At 48.2% G+C, this 22,868-nt stretch overlaps 1 protein-coding gene across 2 annotated transcripts in view; it reads left to right on the top strand.

Moving 5' to 3' along the window:
• The window catches only part of PLXNA4 (plexin A4), a 482,520-nt gene that overhangs the window by 291,862 nt on the left and 167,790 nt on the right, over positions 1 to 22,868 (top strand). The window contains exon 4 of one of the 2 annotated variants that reach the window (XM_005205749.3): positions 20,722 to 20,853. In XM_005205749.3, coding sequence (XP_005205806.1) covers positions 20,722 to 20,853 — 132 coding nt within the window. The remainder of the gene's footprint in view (positions 1 to 20,721; positions 20,854 to 22,868) is intronic. The other variant, NM_001191504.3, reaches the window with a different exon arrangement.

Below are 22,868 nucleotides of genomic sequence, written 5' to 3'. Positions count from 1 at the left end.
TTTCCTTGGAAGGGTCGGGTTGGGTGGGTGGCATCCCGGGCTGATGCTAGGAGAAAGGGGGTCTCCATTGAGCCCTGGTGTTCTAACCCTATACCACACTCTGAGCTTCCCTTTTCTCCAGGAGTGGGAAGAACTCTAAAGTTCTATCCTGACCGTCTCTCCCCACTTGCCTATGTGGTCAGAAGTCAGCATCTGAAGTTCAGCACCACACACTTTTAACATTTTTTTTTTTTTTACAATTTTTGGATAAAGGTTGAAATAAAGTTTTTTTAAGTACAAGTTATCTGCATGCACTTCCCGCAGGAGGAGCTTAGTGTGGGGAGTAGAGCATGTTGGGCTGGTAGAAAATTATGCCACGACTGCTTGTTAGCTATGTCTGACTTCAGGCGTGTCCTCTCTGAGTCTGTTTATTTACACATGACACGTGACTAAAAATAACGCTCTCCCGATCTCGTCAGAATTATAGCTCGTTTATGAAATCAACCAGTGTTTCTTGTGCACCTACTATGTGTGGTGTGAATTAAATCAGAAAAGAGATGTGAAACTGCTTCCTAAATTCTGTTTGGCATCTTAGCTGTTGTCGACAAGACATTACTGAAGGTGGGAAACCTGCCAGATTCTCTTTGACTCCCTTGCAAGATTCCCTGTGAGTCCTCCACGTGGAGATGTTTCACAATGAACTTGAACTAGAGACTCCTACAGGTCGTGCACAGTGGGCCAGCGAGAGAGCCCAGAAATCCTGTTTCCCGAGCATCAGTCACAGAAATATCTCCCTTGCTCCCACTTGCTCCCAGATCCTCCGACCTGCTCATCTTAGGTGATAAGTGAAAAAGTCAGGGAGGGGAAGCTATGGAGGAGGAGTTTGTTTCCCACTGGGTAAAGAAAATGCTTAGGGTAGAGGGAGATAAGATTATTCTTAATTATCTGACACCTTTGTTTATGTGGTGTCTGTAATAATAATAACTGCCCAGGAAATAAGTACCTGCTTAGAAACCTAGGAGGAAATTAAATGCTGGAGATCATTTTGTTGCTGGGGTTTTTTTTGGGTCTCTCTTTCCCTGGAGCAACACATCAAGCTGATGTGGGCAGAGTCCTGCTGGCTAGAGAGGAACAAAGAAGTGTTTCTGTCCTGCTTTTTCCTGGTCTACCTCCAGGGATGGGAAATAAAACTCGCCCAGGAGTCGCGGGCAGAAATCCAGTCAATGGCCTCCAGTCTACAGACCAGGGCTGTAGGGGGCTTCTGATTCAGCCCCTGGGGCCTTTTGAGGCTGGGCTGGCCATTGGGGCCTGTCTTGGGTCCCAAAGAGTAACGCCTGGATGGTTTCCTTCTCTCTTCCTGAAGTTTCCTGGCCCTTGGCACCCTTTCCCCTCCTCCCTCTATTGCCTCTTTCCCCTTCCTACCAATAGTAGCAAAAGCAGGAAGTCACCAAGGAGCAGAAGGGAGCCAGCGACCCCTGGTGGTGGGTACTTGTGTGGAGCTGACCAAAGGCGACCAAAGGAAAGGGTCTGTGAGCAGAAAGAAGTCAACCTTCAGAGTTCTTCACTTGGTTTTAAGTCTTACATCAGAGCAAAACATAAAACCTGAGGGTTATTTCTTTGTAATAATAGATAAATTCAGATTTTTGAAAATGACATAGACTTTGGGTAGAAATTCCAGAACCAGCCCCAATCAAAACCATGAAAACTGTAATGTGAAATGAGATTTCTCTTTAGTTCCTCGAAACTGCCCCCCACTTCTCCATTATGAGTCATCCAGATTTATATTGTCCCCTTGTTAACCTTTCCCTGGGAATCATTCTCTCCCGTCATGAAAAAACTGCTAAGAAATTCTATTTATACAGGCTACGTAATTATATTATGACCTGGACCTGAAGGAGCATCTAAACCCGCCATGTTGCTGACGGTACCTAAGGAATTGGGGGACTTGGCCAATGGGACTCATCTCCTGTATCCCTTTCAGGCCAGGGCCTTTCACTTTACCTCATGCCCCCCAAAGATGGGCTTCCCTGGTGGCTCAGACGGTAAAGATACTATCTTAAATGTGGGAGACTCAGGTTCGATCCCTGGGTCGGGAAGATCCCCTGGAGAAGGGAACAGCTACCTACTCCAGTATTCTTGCCTGAAGAATTCCGTGGACAGAGGAGCCTGGTGAGCTACAGTCCGTGGGGTTGCAAAGAGTCGGACACAACTGAGCAACTGACTAACACTTTCATTTTCACTTTCCCCAAAGATAGCTTCCCCTCCATCACAATATTTGTATCATAAAAAGATGTTTCACCCAAAGAAATGTTCCTCCACCGGAATTCAAGGATAGTGGTGACCATGTAGAGAAGATGCTGCGATGGGCATGTCTTTCCTGTGTTCTTCAACATGCCTGCCTATTTATTTGTAAGCTCAAGTAGGTTAAGGCATGGAGCCTATTTTAGGGGCTAGCCTGGGACATGGGAGAATGTTCCCTGTTCTCAACTGAGGGACTCTTTGTGGTTGTTTGGGGGCAACATGAAGGGAAGCAGAAAATGTGACTTTATTCCTTTCACCACTGACTTTCTGATCTGTACCTTGTAATCCATGAAGTGTGTCACACCTGACCCTCAGAAAGAAGGCGAGAGGGTCAGCCAGGCACAGTGGCTTAAATTCTGACTCTGGGAAACGTCTCGTGTCATGACTTCATAGTCTGCCTGCAGAATGGCAGTGACCAAAGGCAAGCCCTTAGCAATGATCCAAGCACCAGTCCTGAATTTCCAAGGCAATCAGACAAGGCCAATTGACCATGCTTCCATGACTTCATGCCACAGATCTGACTCACACTTCACTTCCCAGCCACACCAGTTTCTCCTCCCAACTTGCCCCTTGGTGGAACAATCCAGAGCAGTAACTGATCTGCAGTCTCCACCACTTCCTACCAACATCCATCTCCTTGATTCCTAAAGCCTGGAGGCGGGATCAGAGTGACCGTCACTCTGCTTCTCATCTCTTCACATCCATGCCATCCAACGTAAGAGATTTTGGCTCAGGAGCATGCAACTTCCTAATAAAAAGGTTTATGAAGTGGAATCATTTTCGTACCTTCCCAGACACCCACTATTCAATGTATTTTATCTTTTAATATATCTTCAAAATGCATTAAATAATACATCAAATACATTTCATAAATAAGACTTTCCATAACCATCATTAGCTTAATATTGACTCTGAACTTGAAGAAAAATGATGGGGCATGAGGGCATGTTCCTGGGGTGGAGTGTGGTAGGCAGAAGGGGAGATTGGTGTCCAAGGACTACCCCTACCCACATCTAGGTGACCAGCCACAAAGAGAAGTCAGGTCCAGCTCCTACCTCAAGGCTATCAGAAAAGAAGGGAAAAAAAAAAAAAAAGAATGTGTGCTACTTATCTTGCTGCAAATCTCAGAGCCTCACAGGAGACCAAGCCTACCCTTGGTCCCTCACCAGTGATGGAACTATGACCCCCGAGTTCAGAGAGAAGCGTCCTGGGTGAATGAGAATCCTGTGGACCGGCTGCTACGATAACAGGAAACTTGAGTTTAGCCCCAGTCATGTTCCAGCCCATGTGCTAATTGCCTTTCCTTTACTAACTCATGAATTCTTCACGTCAGCTGAATGTGTTGGGTGTTGTTATTATTAAGATTTTATGAATGAGGATACTAGGAGAGGTTGACTCATTTCCCAAGAGGTGTTGTATCTAGTTCATGCTGGGGCTGGGTTTGGAGTCCATGGTTGTAGCCCCTGGGACTCATGCACTCCATCACTCAGCTGCACTATGTAACTTCTTGGGCAAGCCTGGAAAATAACATCACGATGGACTAAATGCCGGCCAAATGGAGACAGGACCATATTACTATTGCTATGTTAAGATAATATTAGCTTATCATGTCAATATATTGATTCTCCTTTTTAATATGTATTTATTTGGCTGCATTGGGTCTTAGTTGCAGCACGTGGGACCTCTTGTTGTGGTGCATGGGCTCTCTAGTTGTGGTGCTGGGGCTCAGTTGCCCTGTGGCATGTGGGGTGTTAGTTCCCTGACCAGGAATCGAACCTGCATTGCTTCCATTGCAAGACGGATTCTTAACCTCTGGACCACCAGTGTGTGTGTGTGTGTGTGTTAGTTGCTCAGTTGTGTCTAACTCTTTTGCGATCTCATGGACGATAGCCCGCCAGGTTCCTCTGTCTGTAGAATTCCCCAGGCAAGAATACTGGAGTGGGTAGCCATTCCCTTCTCCAGGGGATCTTCCCAACCCAGGGATCGAACCCAGGTCTCCTGCGTTTCAGGCAGATTCTTTACAGTCCGAGCCGTCAGGGAAGTCCCCGATATATTGATTCTTAATATTAGTTTTCCAACTACTAACTCTTCTGCTCTTGGCTACTTCCTCCTCAGTCTCAGTTTCCACGTCTGAGCGTGGGGACAGACGACGCCCACAGGGGCAGGAATGGTGGCAGTGGGTTTTGCTCAGCGCCTCAGAGCTGCAAGATCAATAGTTTAATTGCTGTGAAACACGCGCTATGGTGATGCCGTATAAATAATTGTAATAACTGTGGCCAGTGACGGAGAGGATGGTTTTCCAATATCTTATTTTTAAAATGCATTTCTCTGCAATTAACTCCACATACTGCTGGCAGAACGAGTATTCCATACAGGCACTGGTTATTTCTTTTTTTCCTTCGAGGCCCTTTAGCTCTGAAACCTCTTGCCTTTTCCAGGCTCGCCTCACTGAGGTCAAAGGTCACCCGTTGGATTAGAGGACAGTGTCTTTAGGCCCTTCTGCTGAGGGAGGGGGGCAGCTTCAAGAAGAATCTCTGTGGTTTTCCCGGGATGAAGGGTGGTCAAAAGACCCTTTGTGGTATGACAGCCCAGCTCTCTCCTGGCCCTGGGGCCCCTTGACTCTCCACATGTGTGCATTCCAGCCCCATCTGCTGATGTCACAGCCACACAGGGACGCCCTTCTCCACCCCAGAATTCTGATCCCGAGGAAGGCCCTTCCCCTGGTCTCTGGGAACGGATTTGCTGACTGCAAACCATTCACATGCCTCACCCAGGCCTCATGTGTTCTGGGGTTCTCATTTGAAAGAGTTCCAAGTGTTTCTTGCTCAGAGGAACTGCTGGTGTGTGTGTGTGTTAATATAAAATGCAGGCAGTGGCTGCCAGGGGAGATGTGTGGAGATAAAGAGAGGAAGAATTGAGTAATCCTTGGTGATCTGTGAGGCAGTACTGAGTGGACTGAAGTCTATTCTTCAAAGAAGATTCGGAAAGTTTTTACTAGATAATAATAATGGACATTGCCGCTAGGGCACCCAGCAACACCTACTTTTCTGTCAGCTGTCGCTGAGAATGGATTTGGAGCCAGAAAACTTAAACTCCAGTCTGGGGCTCCACTCACTGGCCTTGTGACTTTAGGGAAGATGAACGTGACATAGTGCTGTGCTCGGGGAGCACATGGGCAGGTGGAAAGATGGGCACACATAACGACCCCATGTTGTGAGGTGTCCCAAGGGCCATGGTCCCGGCAAGCCAGGAGGAACGCAAACTGGGTGGTGGAGGTGGTGATTGAACCCATCCTCAGAGACAGTGGGGAGAATTCTTGGAGAGAGTTATGGTGACCTGTGTCTTGAGTAAACACGTTCTAACCCTCATTTTGACCACAAAATATATCTTAGGTGGCTCAGAATCTGGGGCTTTAAATCCTGGTACAAATCTCAAGTGAACAAAATATGAATCTCTGCCTGTTTCAGGGCTTTCCAAGCCCACTGCCATTCAGCCAGGAGCGGGGTGGTGGCTACTGACCAACATGCTTCCCAAGGGGGAGGTGGCACGCGGAACGTCGGGTGAGCAGTTGCTGGAGATGCTGCCAGTCCGTCTTGGGGAGTTGTACGTAGCTGGCTCCTTGGCCCTTAGCACTAAGTCAGCAAAGGTTGTTATTAGGCCCACAGAAACACACACAGCTGTCCTAGGATGAGAAAGGGCTGATCCCCAGAAGTCTGATGAGGCTGCAGGGAAAGAACCCAGAGCTGAGCTCATCAGAGAGAGCAGATGTCGAGGTGACGCGCACTTGTCTGATGCTCCCTGGGTTATTTGTTTGCGAAGAAAATTGCTGAGGAGTGCCTAGGGGCTGAGCCACCAGTTCATGGGGCTTCCCACAGGCAGCTCAGTGCAGGGTCTGGCGGGCGGGAACCATACAGGGCTGGCTGCCGCTGCAGCCCTTGGTCTTACAAAGAGGACTGGTGGGCCTCTGGAGATGAACATCAAAAAGATGTAAACTTGGGAGGGAGTCTCTGAGGATCCTGGGATCCTTTTGATCTTTTCCCATTGTGATTGGAATTTGTGCATTCATTTGTTAATTGACTAAACACCTATTAAACAACTCTGGTGTTCAGAGAGCTGTTGGGGACTAGAGGCTGTGGGCGGCTACATTGTCACCATCACGGCATTATCTCATTTCCATCTTCAGACCAATTCACTAAATACAAGTGAGTACTGACTATCCACCACTAGCAGTCATGTGCATTATTTTACTTCCAACATGTTGTTGTTTTAGTCTCTAAGTTGTGTCCGACTCTATTACGACCCCATGGACTGTACCCGACCAGGCTCCTCTGTCCATGGAATTCTCCAGGCAAGAATACTGGAGTGGGTTGCCATTTCCTTCTCCAGGGCATCTTCCTGAGCCAGGGATCAAACCCGACTTTTCTGCATTGGCAGGAAATTCTTTACCCCCTGAGCCATGAGGGAAGCCCTACTCCCAATACACCAGCCACTTTAGTAAGAGCAACTCATAATTCACCTGATGAAATCCTGACTGCAACCCTGGGCTCAGAATTCTGAGCCCCATATTTCAGTGAAGTCATAAGGGCTAATAATGGGCAGAATCAGGACTCCAGCTTGGCTGGCTACACAGCCCTGTGCTTAAGCTCAATGCTATAGACCTGCCCTCAAGGGGCTGACATTCTCACGGCTGAAACGAACACACTGAAAGCAGGAGAGCAAAGGACGGGCGTCCACAGGAGCCGAAGCCCAAGACAACTTTTAGTGGTTGGGCTGTTGTGGCCGCGGGTGATATGAAACAGGGAGGCATTCAGAGTGGGGCAGGTGTTATGGAGAAAGCCTTTGGAAGAGTGTCCTGGACCAGATTCAGAAGGAGGGACATGAGTGGGTTGGTTGAGAGGAAGCAGAGAGGAAACTGAGGGACATGGTGTGAATAGGACTGTGAACAGGACTGTGAGAAAGGACCAGTTTGATTCTTCGAGGAAACAGGAAAGTATAGGCCTGGCAAGAAATGCAGGGCTGTGTGGAGGCGTGAGGATGCTGCACCTACAAGTGGGTGGGTGGTCGTGGATGGTGGTTGCTAGGTGATGAGGAGGAAGACGGGGAGGTGTTTCTGAAGGGGAGAGCTGGGAGGAGGCCTGGGGGGCAGAGTTTGGTTCTACTCTAGGGCAAAGATGACAATATGCAAAGGACCATCTGAAGATGGAAACAGTTGGGATCAGGAGAGAAAGTAACTAGGAGGGAAAGTTGCTAGAGGATCCAAGTCTTGATTCCTAGATGAGAAGAAAGTGGAAGTGAAAGTGTTAGTCGTTCAGTTGTGTCTGACTCTTTGTGACCCCCATGGACTGAAGCCCACCAGGCTCCTCTGTCCATGGGATTGATTCTCCAGGCAAGATACTGGAGTAAGTAGCCCTTCCCCTCTTCAGGGGGTCTTCCTGACCCAAGAATTGAACCCTGGTTTCCCACACTGCAGGCAGATTCTTTACTGTCTGAGCCACCAGGGAACCCTGGGTGGGTGGGCCTTAGGGACTAGAGCAATGGGGCATGCAGTAATGGTAAAATCTGAGACGTGAAGGTGTGGGGGGTGCGGGTGGGGGTTACAGCTGCTTCTAAGCTTGGAGAAAACCTAGACAAAGCCCACTTTCCTCGTTCAGTCAACACAAGTCCTGAGTCTTTACTCTGGGCCAAGCTGCTTGCTAGAAGCTCTATCCTCTGAGCTAAGACCCAGCCAGCTGAGACTCATAGAACTCCTGTAACAGCTCATGTGAGAGTCCATCCGTCCCCAGCCTTCACTCCGCTTCTGGTTTCTCCTGCTTCCACTACAGCTACCTTGAGCAGCTGCTGGGTCCCACTCTGGGGGAGGCTCAGTTTCCAGCAGGAGGAAAATGCTGACTGCTCCTCAGCCCCTTGCAGCCAGGATACACCTCTGCTCATTAACCCATAGGTGACTGCAACAGTTGTGGGGGGCACAGAAGAGAGGACATAGCCTCCTCCGCACTTGGCAGGAGGGCCCTCTGAGCCCAGAGGATATAGGGCCGGGGATGGGGTGGAGTTTCATGGAGGAGGCAGTAGGGGAGTAGGCATGAGGAATCCAGCGTCCTGCTTCTGGGTTTGAGACTGTCTCCAGTGCCACTGCCTCACCTTTAGGAAACAGGCCCTGCTTCTCCTTAGCATCCTGCCAGCCCTGAGTCCACTTCCCACCCTTGATGGGTCCCCAAAGATGCTCCTCCTTTCCATGAGCTGGGCTGTGGTACCCCACTTCCCTTTCTGGGGCTTGCCCAAACGGTATGCATGAAGCTGCTTTCATCTTTCTCCATAAAGTTGCTGGCTCTCTGAATCATGCCTGAGTGGAACCAGGCTCATTAGGACAGTTCCTCTGGCTTGAGGCATCGTGTGACAGTCTCTGGACCACATTGGTGGGATGCCCGTCTGAGCCCTCCATCATGGGCACAGACTCTTCCAGGCCTAGTTTCCTCTGGTGATGCCCATTTTCTGGTTGGCTCAGATAGTCCACAGCTGACCCCTGGGGCCTCTTCTCTCTTCCTTTAAGTGACCTTGTTGGAATTTGAAAGTCCACTCTGTGGGGCCACATCCTCTAACCTCTCTTTCTATAGCACATAAGGTTGCTGCTTCCCTTGGGGATGAGTGGGGATCACAGGGATAGATTCATTAAAACTGGCTTCCTAGCAATCAATGAGATTACTGAAACTTACTGAACATTTATTGAAACATAACCATCACCCCCTCATTCTGCTAAGTATTTTGCATGCTTGGGACATGATCAGACTCCCACAGTAACAACCAAGAATTGTTATGATTATTTCTGTTTTTTTTTTTTTTTTTCCCAAGAGGAAAGCAAACTCAGGAAAGTTTGGTAGGTTGTCTAAGGCCACACAGTTCCCAAGCGCAGAGCTGGGATGCACACCGTCTGCCCGTGGGCTTACCTTCTCACTCTCTGCCTACACGTAGCATCTCAGAAGCCAGGGGATGCTGGTCTTCTGCAATACAGAACGAGCAGATTGTGCAAAGCACACAGCAGTGAGTGGCAGGCATGTATCAACAGTCTCTTCACGGGTGCTTGTTTTTCCAGGAGTGGGAGTAATGCGTCCATGCTCCTTTGGGGCTAGAGGCACATAGCTAAAAGCCATTCAGGATTTGGAGGTACAGCCTACTCTAAGGTCACAATCTGGCTCACACTAAGTTTCCAACCCAGTAACTTGTGTGTGCAATTCTCTCCAATAAGATTGGGAAGATGCCGCAAGAGAAGTGGATTTTAAATATTTTGCATTTGAAACATACTGGTTTGAACTTTTTTCTGGTATTTCCTTCTTATCAACCGTACTGTCTTTCATTTTTTATTTCATCAGCGTCTTTCTCTCCTGGAGTTGTATCATGTTCTTTGTGTCATGCCCCAAGCAGGGCGGGGGTGGGGGGTGAGATGGAAACCGTTGTCCCTGATTTCTCTGATGTGGACCATACAGGCAAGAAGTCCTAATGGCTACCTGGACAGCGTCATTCAGTTTTGTGCGTGTTCAGCGGGAGACCCACAGGGACCTGTCGTCCCAACAGTGTTCTGTAACACGGTTCAGGCTTCATGTGCACGCAGAGCCTGTCTAATTAATTACTGTTTACCCTCTTGCAGTTCCCTTTACAAGCTCTTTCTCCTGGCTAGAATCAGGAAATCAAAACAAAGCACCCTCACTGTGCTATTCTGGGGCGGCTTAAGCAGGGTGAATGCAGAAGCAGGGGCCCTGCTCGAATTCGAAGCCCTGGGATTCAAGGCAGGGAGGTGAGCCTGTGACGTGTGGCACGGTCCACTTTGCTGGAGGAATGGGCATCGCTGGCCCCTTGGGTCTGGGTTGGATGATTCCAGCTTCTCCCCTGCTGCTGAACCTTCCAGTGCGAACATCCGCAACTGTTCTGTTCCCTTGTCATAAGATAAGAAGGAAATCTGCATCCTGGGGACAAAGGAAGATGTTGATGAGTAGTTTAAATGTTTCCATTTATTCAACAGATTTTTATTGACCCCCCCCCCCTACTATGTGGCATGGTTCAGGGGGTTGGCAGACACCAGTGAGCACAAGAGATAAAGATTTCTGCTCTGTGGTGTTTACGGGGAGATAAATAATCATCATCATAAAGAAATAAATTATATAGCATGTGAGATGGTAACAAGTGCTGTGGATAAAAAAGAGAAAGTAGAGCAGGAGAAGGAGATTGGAAGGGCCAGAGGCAAAAAAGGAGAGGCTCTGATTTTTAAATTCAAAGCACTGGGCACTACTGTATGGCACAGGGAACTCCATCAATATTCTGTAATAACCTCTCTGGGAAAAGAATCTGAAAAAGAATGGCTGTATGTATATGTGTAATTGAATCACTTTGCCGTGCACCTGAAACTAACACAGCCTTGTAAATCAACTATTCTCCAAAATAAATTAAAAAAAAAAAATTTTTTTTTTAATGGGCATGCCACTGAAAAAAATTTGAAAGCACTGGGGACAATTCAAGTGAGTATGAGTGGAGTTTTGTTGCAGAAGTCCTTGGTTGCGGGTTGTAGGAATTAACAGTGAGTACTTGGGGCCAAGGGATCGGTCCTTGGCAGGGGACAGGCTTGCAGCCCCTGGCAGTCTGGCGGGAGCTTAGAGGTCATCCCAGCCACTGCCCTGAGAACCAGGCAGCTCTTCCGCAGGGATGCGGAGACTGTAAAGAGGCCCCTTGCCCTAAGGAGAGGTAACCCCACCACCAGCAAGTTTCTAAGAGAGTCACGCCTCGTTCTTCTGTCTCTTTTCCTGCTGGCATACGACACCCTTCCAGGTCCTCCTCGTCCATCACTTTGTCGTAGAGTGACCCATGGAAAGTTCTAGAGGCCGTGTTTGAGTGGAGATCTAGCCTCACCTTCAGGGATGGAGATGGTGTGTGTGTGTTTGTGCCTGTGAGTGAGTCTGCACATCTAAAAGTCCCCAGTGTGGCAGCTCGGGCTGAGAGTGAGCTTCTCCGTTCACTCATTCATTCAACCAAGGATCAAGACCGGCCACACACCTGCTGCGGGCGCTGTGCCGTGTGCCCAGTTCTCCTTTCACGGGCTTTCCAGTCTGTGTGGCAAGCGGCTGAGTGACAGTGACCAGGGTTGCAGTGCTGTCAGCCTCTGGAGACCAACAAAATAAACTGCATAAGTAAGATCCAAAAGCTGCAGTATTTTTCCCTCCTGGGAGACGCCACAACCCCGTATGTGCCAGAGAAGCAGATCCTGGCCGCTCTTTTCCCACCGAGGATCCTCACGGCTATTCTATCTCTGCCTCTGTGGGAGACAGGTTGAGACCAGGACACCCAGGAGAGCCGCAGTCGTGTCTTGAGGCTCTTGAGGGGAGCAGCAGAGACTGGGTTCACATGCCTCTGTATTGGAGGCACAGGGGTCCAGGTGGAGAATTCAGAGGGTCCCGGGACACTGGTTTCTAGATTTAGTCTGCTCCCACCCTGCGTCTCCAGCCTCAGTTCACATCCCTGCCTGCCAGGTGAGACCCCCACCCTTGCTGCCTTATTCCTGGGCCTGATCGGGAGGTCTGGCAGGCATAGACCTTAACCAGGAGGTCTGGGGAGGATGTGAGAGGAGAGAGGAAAGGGGAATCCTGGGGTGGCCTGCATCTTTAAGGATGAATAGCACTGTTTGCTCATTAGGGAGATTATTTCAAGCAAGACGGCAGCCAGAATGCTCTAATGCAAGCATCTGCCTGCTACCAGGAGACGATATTTATTGCTCAATTCTTCAATGGATGTAAATAAACAGCCCGGCCCAGATAATGTTCCAATAAACAAACAAGCAGCTGCCAGGAGCTCCCCGGATGGCTGACCTTTGCGGAGGCCACCCCGCTGATGTTTTAATAGCAGTTCTGCCTGGCAACGTAGATGCCCACCGTGCCAGGGGTGGAGAGGTGGCGGTGCTGCTTGCTGGATGGGCTGGTGGGAAAGCGGGGCCAAGCAGATTAATCCTAGGCTGGAGACCGAGCGGCTGCGAAGGACTGGTGAGGAGGCCTGTGTATACCGGAAATGTGGCTGGTCCAAACTGAGTTCCCCTGTCAGTGTGAAATACACATCAGATTTCAAAGACGGGGCATGAAAAACACGTGTAAAATATTTCATTGACAATGTTTATACTATAGACATGTTCAAGGGATACTATTTTGGGGCACAGTGGGTTAGTAAAAACATAGATTACTGAAATTAATTTGGGCATTTCCCTGGTGGTCCAGTGGTTAAGACTCTGAGCTCCCAATCCAGGGGGCTTGGGTTCGATCCCTGGTCAAAGAACTAGATCCTGCATGCTCCATCTAAGACCCCACATGCCAAAACTAAAAAAAAAAACAAAAACAAAAAACAGACTCACCCCCCACCAGTGTCACAACTAAGATCCCACATTGTAACTGAAAAGATCGTGCACGCTGCCACAAAGATCCTGCATGCTGCGACTAAGACCTGGCACAGCCAGAGAAATCAGTAAAAATGAACACTTTCTGAAAAAATTAATTTTACCTTTTTATTTTGGGAGACTTCCCTGGTGGTGGCTCAGACGGTCAAGAATCTGCCTGCAATGAAGGAGGCCCAGGTCCTATCCCTGGGCCAGGAAGCTCCCCTGGCGGAGGGCATGGCAACCCATTCCAATATTCTTGCCTGGAGAATCCCATGGACAGAGGAGCCTGGAGGGGTCACAGTCCATAAGGTCACAAAGCGTCGGACATGACTGAGTGACGAACACTTTTATTTTTTAATGTAACCACTGCTGGAAACTTTTTAATTGCCCATGTGGCCCGCATTTGTGGCCAGCACTCTATTGCTGCTGTCCCGTGCTGTCTAGGACCTTCCACTGGGCCTGTGGTGAGGCCTGAAGTGACACCTCACCCTTCAGGCCTTGGAGAACACCTCTGTGCTGTCTCCTCAGGACAGGGCTTCATGAAGCTGGCCAAAAGTTTCCCCGTCTCCCCCTTTTTCATGTGTTCATTCTTGCCTCCCTCTGCCAGCGTATCTTTGTAAAATCTGTTAGTGCCACTCATTTTGCTCCTTTAGATCAGTCTTCCTACTGACCAAAGAGATTTCGGCTCTGAAGTGGGTCTTTGAATGAATCTGATATTACCCACTAAGTGTTGTATTAGTCAAACTCTCATGGCTGGTGGTGCCACGCGGTGGCCCTGTTATTCTGTGACATGCACATGCTCCCTTGAGCCTCGACTGGGGCTGGGCTGATAATTCCTGGTTACAGCCTAGTCAGTTGGCCAGATCTCCTGGGACAAAGGAAAAGAGGCCTTTGAACACTTCTCTGCTATAGCATTTGCTGCTTGGCCTCATCCTTGTGAAATCTGAACCCATTAGAAGACTAATAGCCCAGAGGGTGGGCTTCTCTGGTTGCTCTGCAGTAAAGAATCAGCCTGCAGGGCAGGAGATGCAAGTTCCATCCCTGGGTTGGGAAGATCCCCTGGAGGAGGAAATGGCAACCCAGTCACTGTTCTTGCCTGGAGAATCCCATGGACAGAGGAGCTTGGTGGGCTACAGTCCATAGCGTTGCAGAGAGTCAGACATGACTAAGCGACTGAACACACACACACGCACATTCCCAGAGGGCAGGGCAGGCACTCACTGATCTCCAGAAACTGGCTCGGAGTCTAGTATACACTGCACATTCCATAAATGCACGCTGGATGATGAGTGAGTGTAGATTGTCGCTCTGTCAAGGAACACACAGGGTGAGGGTGCAGTCTCCTTCTTGGTGTCAGCCTCAGAGAATAACATCTTCTAAACACCAAAATGGACATGAGGGGTTTCCTTATATTTTCTACCTTAAATCAATGTCTATTTTCATTCTTTCTCACTGCCTGGTTGATATGCAAGTATCATCTGTGCTGTATAACAGAATACATTTTATTTGTCCTAATGCGTAAGACAATAAATCTTGTTTATTCTAAGCTGTCCCCTCCCAAGCTTGAGGGTGGCCCCTGTTATAGTGATGGAGCCACCGGCCACTGTGTCTCCTTTCATCTCAGCTGTGTCTTTGTGGCCTGGGGGAATCTTTCCCAGGCTGTCCCCAAGTTTCAGGCGTCTGGTTTGTTCTAACTTACCAGAGGTGGACTGGACATGATTTTCTGTATCTAGGAGAACTTGGTCCAGAGAATGGCTTCTGTTTGCCTGTTTTTCCCTGGAATCCCATGTGAAAGCTGCCGGTCATTCTGTTGGACTTTTTGGCTGCTGTGGGGTACTGGGAGCAGTAAATGGTAACAACCAAGCTCTGCCTTTTCGATCCTGCTTCCTACCGTGATCTTGCCTTAATCAGCTCAGAGTCCATCCTCTGATTGGTAGAGTGCGGCTTGTTTTACCTGGAGGGAGTTGATCAGTTATTTAGTAACTACTTGCTTTTCCCATCCCTGTTGTTGTTGTTGTTTAGTTGCTAAGTCATGTCTGACTTTGCGACCCCATGGACTGTAGACTGCCAGACTCTTCTGTCCACGGGATTTCCCAGGCAAGAATACTGGAGTGGGCTACCATTCCCTTCTCCAGGGGATCTTCCTGACTCAGGGATGGAACTCATGTCTCCTGCATTGCAGGCAGATTCTTTATTGCTGAGCCACCAGAAAAGCCCTTTATCCATCTGTGGAGTACAATTGACAAGTTAATATTGTATATATTTAGGGTATACAGTTTGATGTTTCGATTCATGTATTCATATATTGTGAAATAATGCTACCTGATGCAAAGAGCTGACTCATTTAAAAAGACCCTGATCCTGGGAAAGATTGAGGGCAGGAGGAGAAGGGGACAACAGGATGAGATGGTTGGATGGCATCACCGACTCAATGGACATGGGTTTGGGTGGACCGTGGGAGTTGGTGATGGATAGGGAGGCCTGGCCTGCTGCGGTTCATGGGGTCACAAAGAGTCAGACACGACTGAGTGACTGAACTGAACTGAATCACTGCAATTCAGATAATTCACATATCCGCCACCTCATGTGTGTGTGTGTGTGTGTATGATGAGAACACTAAATATCTACCCTCTTCATGAATTTTAAGTATGCAGTATTGTATTATTATTATAGTCACCTTGTTGCACATCAGCTCTCTAGACCTTATTCATCTAATAATTGAAACTTTATATCCCTTGACCAACATGTGTGCATGCTAAGTTGCTTCAGTTGTGTCTGATCATTTGAAACTCTATGGACTGTAGCCTGCCAGGCTTCTCTGTCCATGGGATTCTCCAGGCAAGAATACTGCAGTGGGTAGCCATTCCCTCCTCCAGGGGATCTTCCTGATCCAGGGATCAAACCTGAGTCTCTTTTGTCTCCTGCACTAGCAGATGGGTTCTTTACGATCAGCACCACCTGGGAAGCGCATGCCTTGACCAACATCTCCCTGTTTTCCCCTCCCACCATTCTACCCTCTTCTTCTAGGAGTCTGACTATTTTAGATCCCACATATATAAGCAAGACTGTGCAATATTTTGTCTTTCTGTGTTTATTTCAGTTTGCATAAGTGTTCTCCAGTTTCACTGATGTTGTCAAAAATGGCCAAATTTATATTTTAAGGCTGAATTACATGTATATAATCACATTTTTTTATCCATTCATCCCTTGATAGATATTTAGGTTGTTTCCATATCTTGGCTATTGGAAGCAATGCTGAAATGAACATGGGTGGGCAGACATCTCTTTGAGATACTGATTTTATTTCCTTTGGGTATATACCCAGGAGTGGAATTGCTGGATCAAATGGCAGGTCTGTTTTTAATTTTTTGAGAAGCTACCTTACTGTTTTCCTCAGTGGCTATACCAATTTACACACTACCAATAGTGTACAAGGGTTCCTTTTTCCATACTCTCACCATACCTGTCAGTAACTACTTCCTGAGCACCAGTCGTGCCTTGGGTCCTGTGCTAGGCACTGGGGCTGCAGCCTTGGATACACCGAGCATGATCCCTGCCACTGTAAGATGTGACGACCCAGGTCTATTTGCTCAATTATAGCTCCTCCTCCACCCTCAGTTCCCACAGAGGAGGCACCGTCTTTCTGTAGCTCAGTTCCATCATGGGCCTTCTGGCTTTTCCAAAGAGCTTAGCATCAGCTGTAAATGTTCCTGCTCCCTGCTCCAGACCATTTATAAAAAATAGTAAATAAGACCAGTCACAACACTACTGCTTGGAGAGTGCCCCAGTTCCCACTTCTCCACGCAGAAATGTGTCTTTTTCTATCTCTACGTTGGTTCTCTCTCCATGGCCAAACTGCCCAAAGTCCCATGGAGACTCATTATTTTTAAAACCTTTTCATGTGGAACCTTGTCAAAGGCTCAGGGAAAATCTAAATAGCTCAACTGCAAGTTCTGAGCTAGGAATCAGGAGACCTGGGTTCTAGTCCTGACTGTCATTAGTTTATCACTGAATTTTAGAAAAGGCCCCAAACAACCCCCATCTCAGTTTTTTCATTGATAAAAAGAGAATGATTATGCTGGCAGTCAACATCATAAAAATTGTATAGCCATCAGATGAGACAGTGTTATTTAAGAATAACATTCTCAGCAAGGTATAAAACAAAAATATAAGGGATCGTTATTTTGAAAATTTACAACAGCATCTTTTTCATTCATATGCATGATTCTTTCCCAAAAGGACTGTGGAAGATAGACATGGTTCCTCCAGCACTCCTGGGGTGATGCTTGTTTATCATTAACAACTTTCACTCCTAGAAGAGACGAAGGTTTATAGATCCAGTAGGACCTGGCTTAACTTGTGTTGGTATACTATGTAAGTGCATTGAAGAGTGGACTCTGGAATTGGTCAGACTTCAGCAGGGGTCCAGACCACGCTGATCACTAGATGTGTGACCATGAACAAGGTATTAAAACCTCTCTGTGCCTTATTATTCCTGTAAATGGAATAATATTAAGGCTTCATGGAGCCGTGAGGTTTAAATGAGAAGATAAATACATGTAGAATGCCTTCCATCATGCCTGACACATAGCAGCCACTAAGTTGCTAGCAGTTCTTGTTGCCCAAGAGCCAGCAGCTAGTCCAGCCTACTTAATTTGATGGCTGTCCATCAAATTGTCCATCATTCAGCACATCCCATCACAAACTCCTGTTATCCATGTCTTGTGTGAGACTCTTTCAGCAGACAGATTGAATGGATGCTTTCCTTTCTGTTTCCTGAAACAAGTAGTATGGATTGGGTGGGTTGATGTGCAGGGAATAACCACCTTTTCAATTACTGATTTCCTGCCCTGGAGGAGTGGGCAAGGTGGGTCCCATTGCCCCATGCCTTGCCTCTCCAGGCCGGGAAAAACTGGCCGCATTAGTGCTCCCTGGTCCACACCTCTGTCCCTGCCCAGTTCTCCTAGTTTCTTCTGATGTCCACATCCAGCCCATCACCTCATCCTAAAGAGCAGGGAAGGTGGAGCCAAATGATAAAGACAGTCACTTAGGCACTGAATCCAATTTCCCTCGGGGATCACAACACAGGGCACCGGAGGGGACTCCTTTCTGCCAGCATCCCCGAGGGGTGCCTGCTCCTGCTGGCAGCCTTAAGGGCCTGGAGACCAGCCAGGCTGCACAGGATCACTCTTGTGCTGCTGCTCCAAGGGTGATTCACAGCTGGGGAGGCAGCCTGGCTGGGCTGGAGGCCAAGGCCATCACCGCACAGTCAGACTTGGGTGGTAATCCCAATTGGTTTTGCATGAGCTCCCATTTCATTCAGATTAAGGAAAGACCTGCTTGGGGTGGACATTTGGTGGCTTGGGGGTGGGGACAGAAGGAGGAGGGCTACTGGATTCCCAGGCATTTGGATTTTAACAGCTAAGCATGTCTCTTCTTAATTCCTTCACCAGTTTTTTTTTTTTTTTTTTTCCATTCTTGTTGTTGTCCTGAGCTTAATGGGAAATCTGCAAAGAAGAGTTTGAACTTCATTCATTTCTTCATTTTAAAAATAAATATCTGTCAAGCACAAGTGTTTTAGCTTCAGAATTGGGAATAACTGATGAAAGCCTCTGGAATTTGTACATACCGGAGGCCCCTGCCTTTGGTGGTATCCCCAGAAAGTAAACGTGAACCTCATCAAGGAACAGTGTCCCTCATGTAACCGGAGTGGTAGGAAAAATACGGATTCCTGGGTCAGACTGGATCCTCATTCATTTGTCAGATTTGATAGCTCAGGGCAGTTATTTAATGCGCTGTGTCCCATTTTCCCCATCTATTCTATCAGAACATATCATTAGATATTGCAGAAAACCTTTGTGTTACTTTAACAATAAGGAAATATCCTGAGTAGCTAGAAAGGCCTGGACACATGATAGCCTTTGGGGCTATTTTGATTCAGTGGCTCAGGGACATCACCAAAAACCAATGCTTTTCATCTCTGTCCCTGACCTTCCCTGGCTCCAGCCCCCTACCCTCTTCTTATAACAAGAGGGTTGCCAATAGTTCTGGGAGCTACCTGATCTTATGAAGGGTGAGGGGAGGTGCTTTCTCCCCCTGTCACAAGACATAGTCCTTGCTTCACTCTAATTGCAAGTGTTGAATGGTTTGGGTCTGCTTTCTCTCCACCACTGTGGCCAGAGAGTGAGATTAAACCAATTTGTTTCTGCCCATCAAAGACCAGCCCAGGAAGCAGGGGGTGGGTCCAGTCCCACCTAAAAGGTGAGAGAGGTTGGAATGGATCCTGGAGGGGCCATGCAAGCCAGGACGAAAAAGCTCTTGAGAAGATTATATCAATAAGGAATCATGTGTAAAATCATCTCCCAGTACCTGATGTCTAGGAAGGGCTGAAAAATTGTGCTTAAGAGGAAGACAAGCAAAAAGGCTAGCACAAACCCCAAATCAAATACATATGTCACACACCACCCTGGTGTCAGAGTTCAGTGAATTTAACAGAAAGGAGAGACAGCACACTTTTGGATGAATTGATGTTATCAGATGGTATTAATATGGTGTTCTTTCTGTAACTTAATTCCTCTGAATAGCTCTGCCATTCTCCTTGAGCTCATAAAAGGTTAAGAATTACCTATTAAAATTAAAAATGAATATATAATGGGAATATTATTTTTGGAATAATTTTCTAATAATTTGGAATATTATATTTTTTCTCTAATTTGTTTCTCTAGTTTCTCTAGTTTGTTATTGAAATTTCTAAAATTACACCGCATTATCTTATAGAGACTTGTACAAATGGCAACTGATCAAGTTTGGTGATCTAGCTATCGCTTCTCCCCATCTACCTCTGGCATTCTCCTCACTTCCTACATTCTTACATGGATGGTAATGTTTGATCCCAACTTATGTGGATGGAAATATTAGTGCTCATCAATAGTCATGGCAAATCTGTGAGCCCAGACTGGTGATGATCCTGAAGACCTGGGCCAGCACCTTGAATCAGGGAGTGGGTGGCATTGGGAAAGTCCTATCTTTTCTAGACTAGTCCTCAGCCTTGGGGAATGTGGACAAAAGTCTTTCCTCATGGTCTTCACATTGTTCCAACAGTTCTAGGAAGGACTGTTAGATGGCCCAGAGATGACCTAGTCTGTTAAGTGTTCTTGGAAGACTGAGAATGACTCATGCCCAAAACACATTTTCCTGGAATGCCCACATGCCCTTCACTGGGGACATAAATAGAAACTCTAGGGTATTTGGGGACCCTACATGTATTCCAGAATCTGAAGCATAAGCCAGTGGGTTCATAGACAGAACAAGTCCACCTGGTGTGAATTTTGGGGGGTTCTGGCTTCTCCTCGAAGGGCAGCAGTGATCCTGGCTGCCAGTTTCAAAGAATCAGCCCATATCTTTACATCCAGATTTATTCTGCTAACAAATGTAGCTAATGATACTGCCTTTCTGTTGTAGGATGATGCTGTGATCTGAAGCAGCATCAGTTTTCCCATTTGCCTCATCCCCAGATTCCTCTTCCCCCATATCAGCCCCACCCTCTTGTCCAAAGATACACAAGCAAGGCGTCAAAGTTGTGAGCCTAGGCATAGTGAGCCAGAGAGAAGACATCAGGTTCCGAGTGCAGCCTGATTTCGCCTCCCCCTGCCCCCCACTCTCTCCACCGCGTCTCGGCGTCTCGGCCATTCCCCACGAGAGGCTCCTGCTGGGCATGCGCCGCTCTTTTGTCTTTCCTGATAGTTTAGTTGGTAAAGACTCCGCCTGCAATGCGGGAGACCTGGGTTTGATCCCTGGGTTGGGAAGAGCCCCTGGAGAAGGGAAAAGCTACCCAGTCCAGTATTCTGGTCTGGAGAATTCCACTGGATGAGTCCATGGGATCACAAAGAGTCGGACACAACTGAGCGACTTTCACTTCCCTTCACTGGGCTCACCGCCCGTCCCTTGCCCATGGGGAGGGAAGCTCCGGCTGAGGCTGGACATACGGCGGCTCAGGATCTGAACTCACATCTGAACTCTCTTCTTCCTCTCCTCCACAGATCCGGGTAGACGGGCCCAGGGGCAACGCCCTGCAGTATGAGACGGTGCAGGTGGTGGAGCCCGGCCCCGTGCTCCGGGACATGGCCTTCTCCAAGGACCGCGAGCAGCTCTACATCATGTCAGAAAGGCAGGTAAGGCTCTCTGCGCTCTGCCAGAAATTCATCTTGCCGCTAAAGACTAGCCTGTGGCTCCGTGGAAACCTACAGGAGGCTGGCGGCAGAGAGGGGGTTTGATTTATTGGGCTCAGTGTGTATCCTTTCTGTTCTGCTGCCTGGGGATGGAGGCTGAGTGCACCAAAACAGGGAATGAAATGGTTCACATATCAAAATATCCGTGAGTCAGAGACAAATCTACTGAGTTCAGAGTGATGGTGTGTATAGGGGCAGGGCCAACACTTGCCCTCTTTTGAAGAAACACGGTACGGATGCTCAAGTTTCTGGTCTAGGTTTTCCTACACACTGTATAATCTGCTGCCAAAGTCACTGTCACGGACCCTGGAGTTCTATGGTGGGCAAGGATTTGTCACCCCCCCAAAAATAGTTGTGGGCAGATCATGAAAGAGTCAGATGGATGGAGATTCTGAAAAGGTCCATGTGTGTGAAACGAGATGCTGTGGCATGTGTCCTGAGCCTTTGTGTGATAAGATGCGTGGCATCACCGATGCAACAGACATGAACTTGGGCAAACTCTGGGAGATGGTGAGGGACAGGGAGGCCTGGCATGCTGCAGTCCGTGGGGTCGCAAAGAGTCAGACATGACTGGGTGATTGAACAACAGCAGCAAGAACTCTAACATGAAACCTCCAGCAAATTCCATGCGGCCATGCCAGGCAGAACAAATACGGTGTGGGGATGGCTATTAGCTGAGGTGGAGTAGGAAATGGCAAAGCTGGAGTTACTTCTGGAACTCAGCTGAGAACTCAGTTCTTCAGGGGTCCCTGAGTGTAGATCAGGGCTCATAAGTTTGCAGCAGGCAGAGGAATCAATTTTCCTTTGGAAATCTGGTCCACTTAAGGGTATGTCCTGTGGTACCCTAATTCACAGAGTGTTCCACCCTGCAAGAAATGCCCCATCCCAAGTGTGGCTTTGCACGGCCCTACCTCCATTGCCTCTCTGGAGGATGGGTCGTCCTGGGAGCTGTCCTCCCAGCCCATGAATATGTATACATTAGCTCCGAGCAGCCAAGGCAGATTCCTCGTCTTATTCATCTTCATTAGCGAGGCCTGGACTCCCCAGAGGACCTTGCTGACAGAGTCTAGATTGTTCCCTCTCTGCAGAGTGGGGGAGATAAATACCACATTATGCCACCCACAGGGCTTGTGCATTATGCCTTGGGAGCCCACAGCAGCTCCAGCCTCCCCCAGAGCTCGATGACATCTTCCCGGGGTGTGAGACCCCCCTATTCAGCCACAGTGGGACTCATTGTGGTGTCCTGGTTGAGGCTGCCATGGCCGGGGAATGGCCTGAGGTGGGGCTGAGCGGGGAGCCTTTTATCCCAGGAGTCAGGACCCGTATGAAGCTGCTCCTTTGCTTTCATTCCTTATTCCCTTCTGGTGGGGCCTACACTCTCCCTCCCTGCATACCTCCAAGGCCCTGGATGCTGAGAGGAAGTAGCTTTCCTCTGTGGAATGAATTCTTCAGAGAAGACCCAAGACCTCTACAGGTGTTGAATGCTTCAGGATTTCTTACATGACCTGAAAGCCAAGGTTTCTGAACCTGAGACTTAAAGACTTCCAAAGAAGAAAATACAAAAGCTGTGTGGAGCCCCCTCTGATAGGTGCCTTGGGATTTAAGTTTCTTGACCTCAGCTGTCCTGCTTCCCTGAGGGCACAGTTAGTGGTCAGCACCCATTCAGGCTTGACCCGAAAGGCCTGCTGGGAGCGCTGGATTATGGGCACTTTGGGAAGAAGGCAGGAGTAGATGGAGTCAAGGCCTTCATCCATCATGGCGCTGCTTTTCATGGAGAAGGGGTGGCTGCCACCCAAATCATAGCTCCAAAGCCCTGATATCTGGGCCAACAATCCACTGGGGTTACAGATTCTCAGTGGGGAGTGGTAAGGTAGCAAGACGGGTAAATAACCAGGCCTTGTTTTCAGGATATCTGATCATAAACCGTGGTCCTGCCATTTGCTAACTCTGATCTCAGG

The sequence above is a fragment of the Bos taurus genome, chromosome 4 (genome assembly GCF_002263795.3).
Source record: "Bos taurus isolate L1 Dominette 01449 registration number 42190680 breed Hereford chromosome 4, ARS-UCD2.0, whole genome shotgun sequence".
NCBI classification, from domain to species: domain Eukaryota; kingdom Metazoa; phylum Chordata; class Mammalia; order Artiodactyla; family Bovidae; genus Bos; species Bos taurus.
This window is presented reverse-complemented; position numbering and strand designations above follow the sequence as displayed.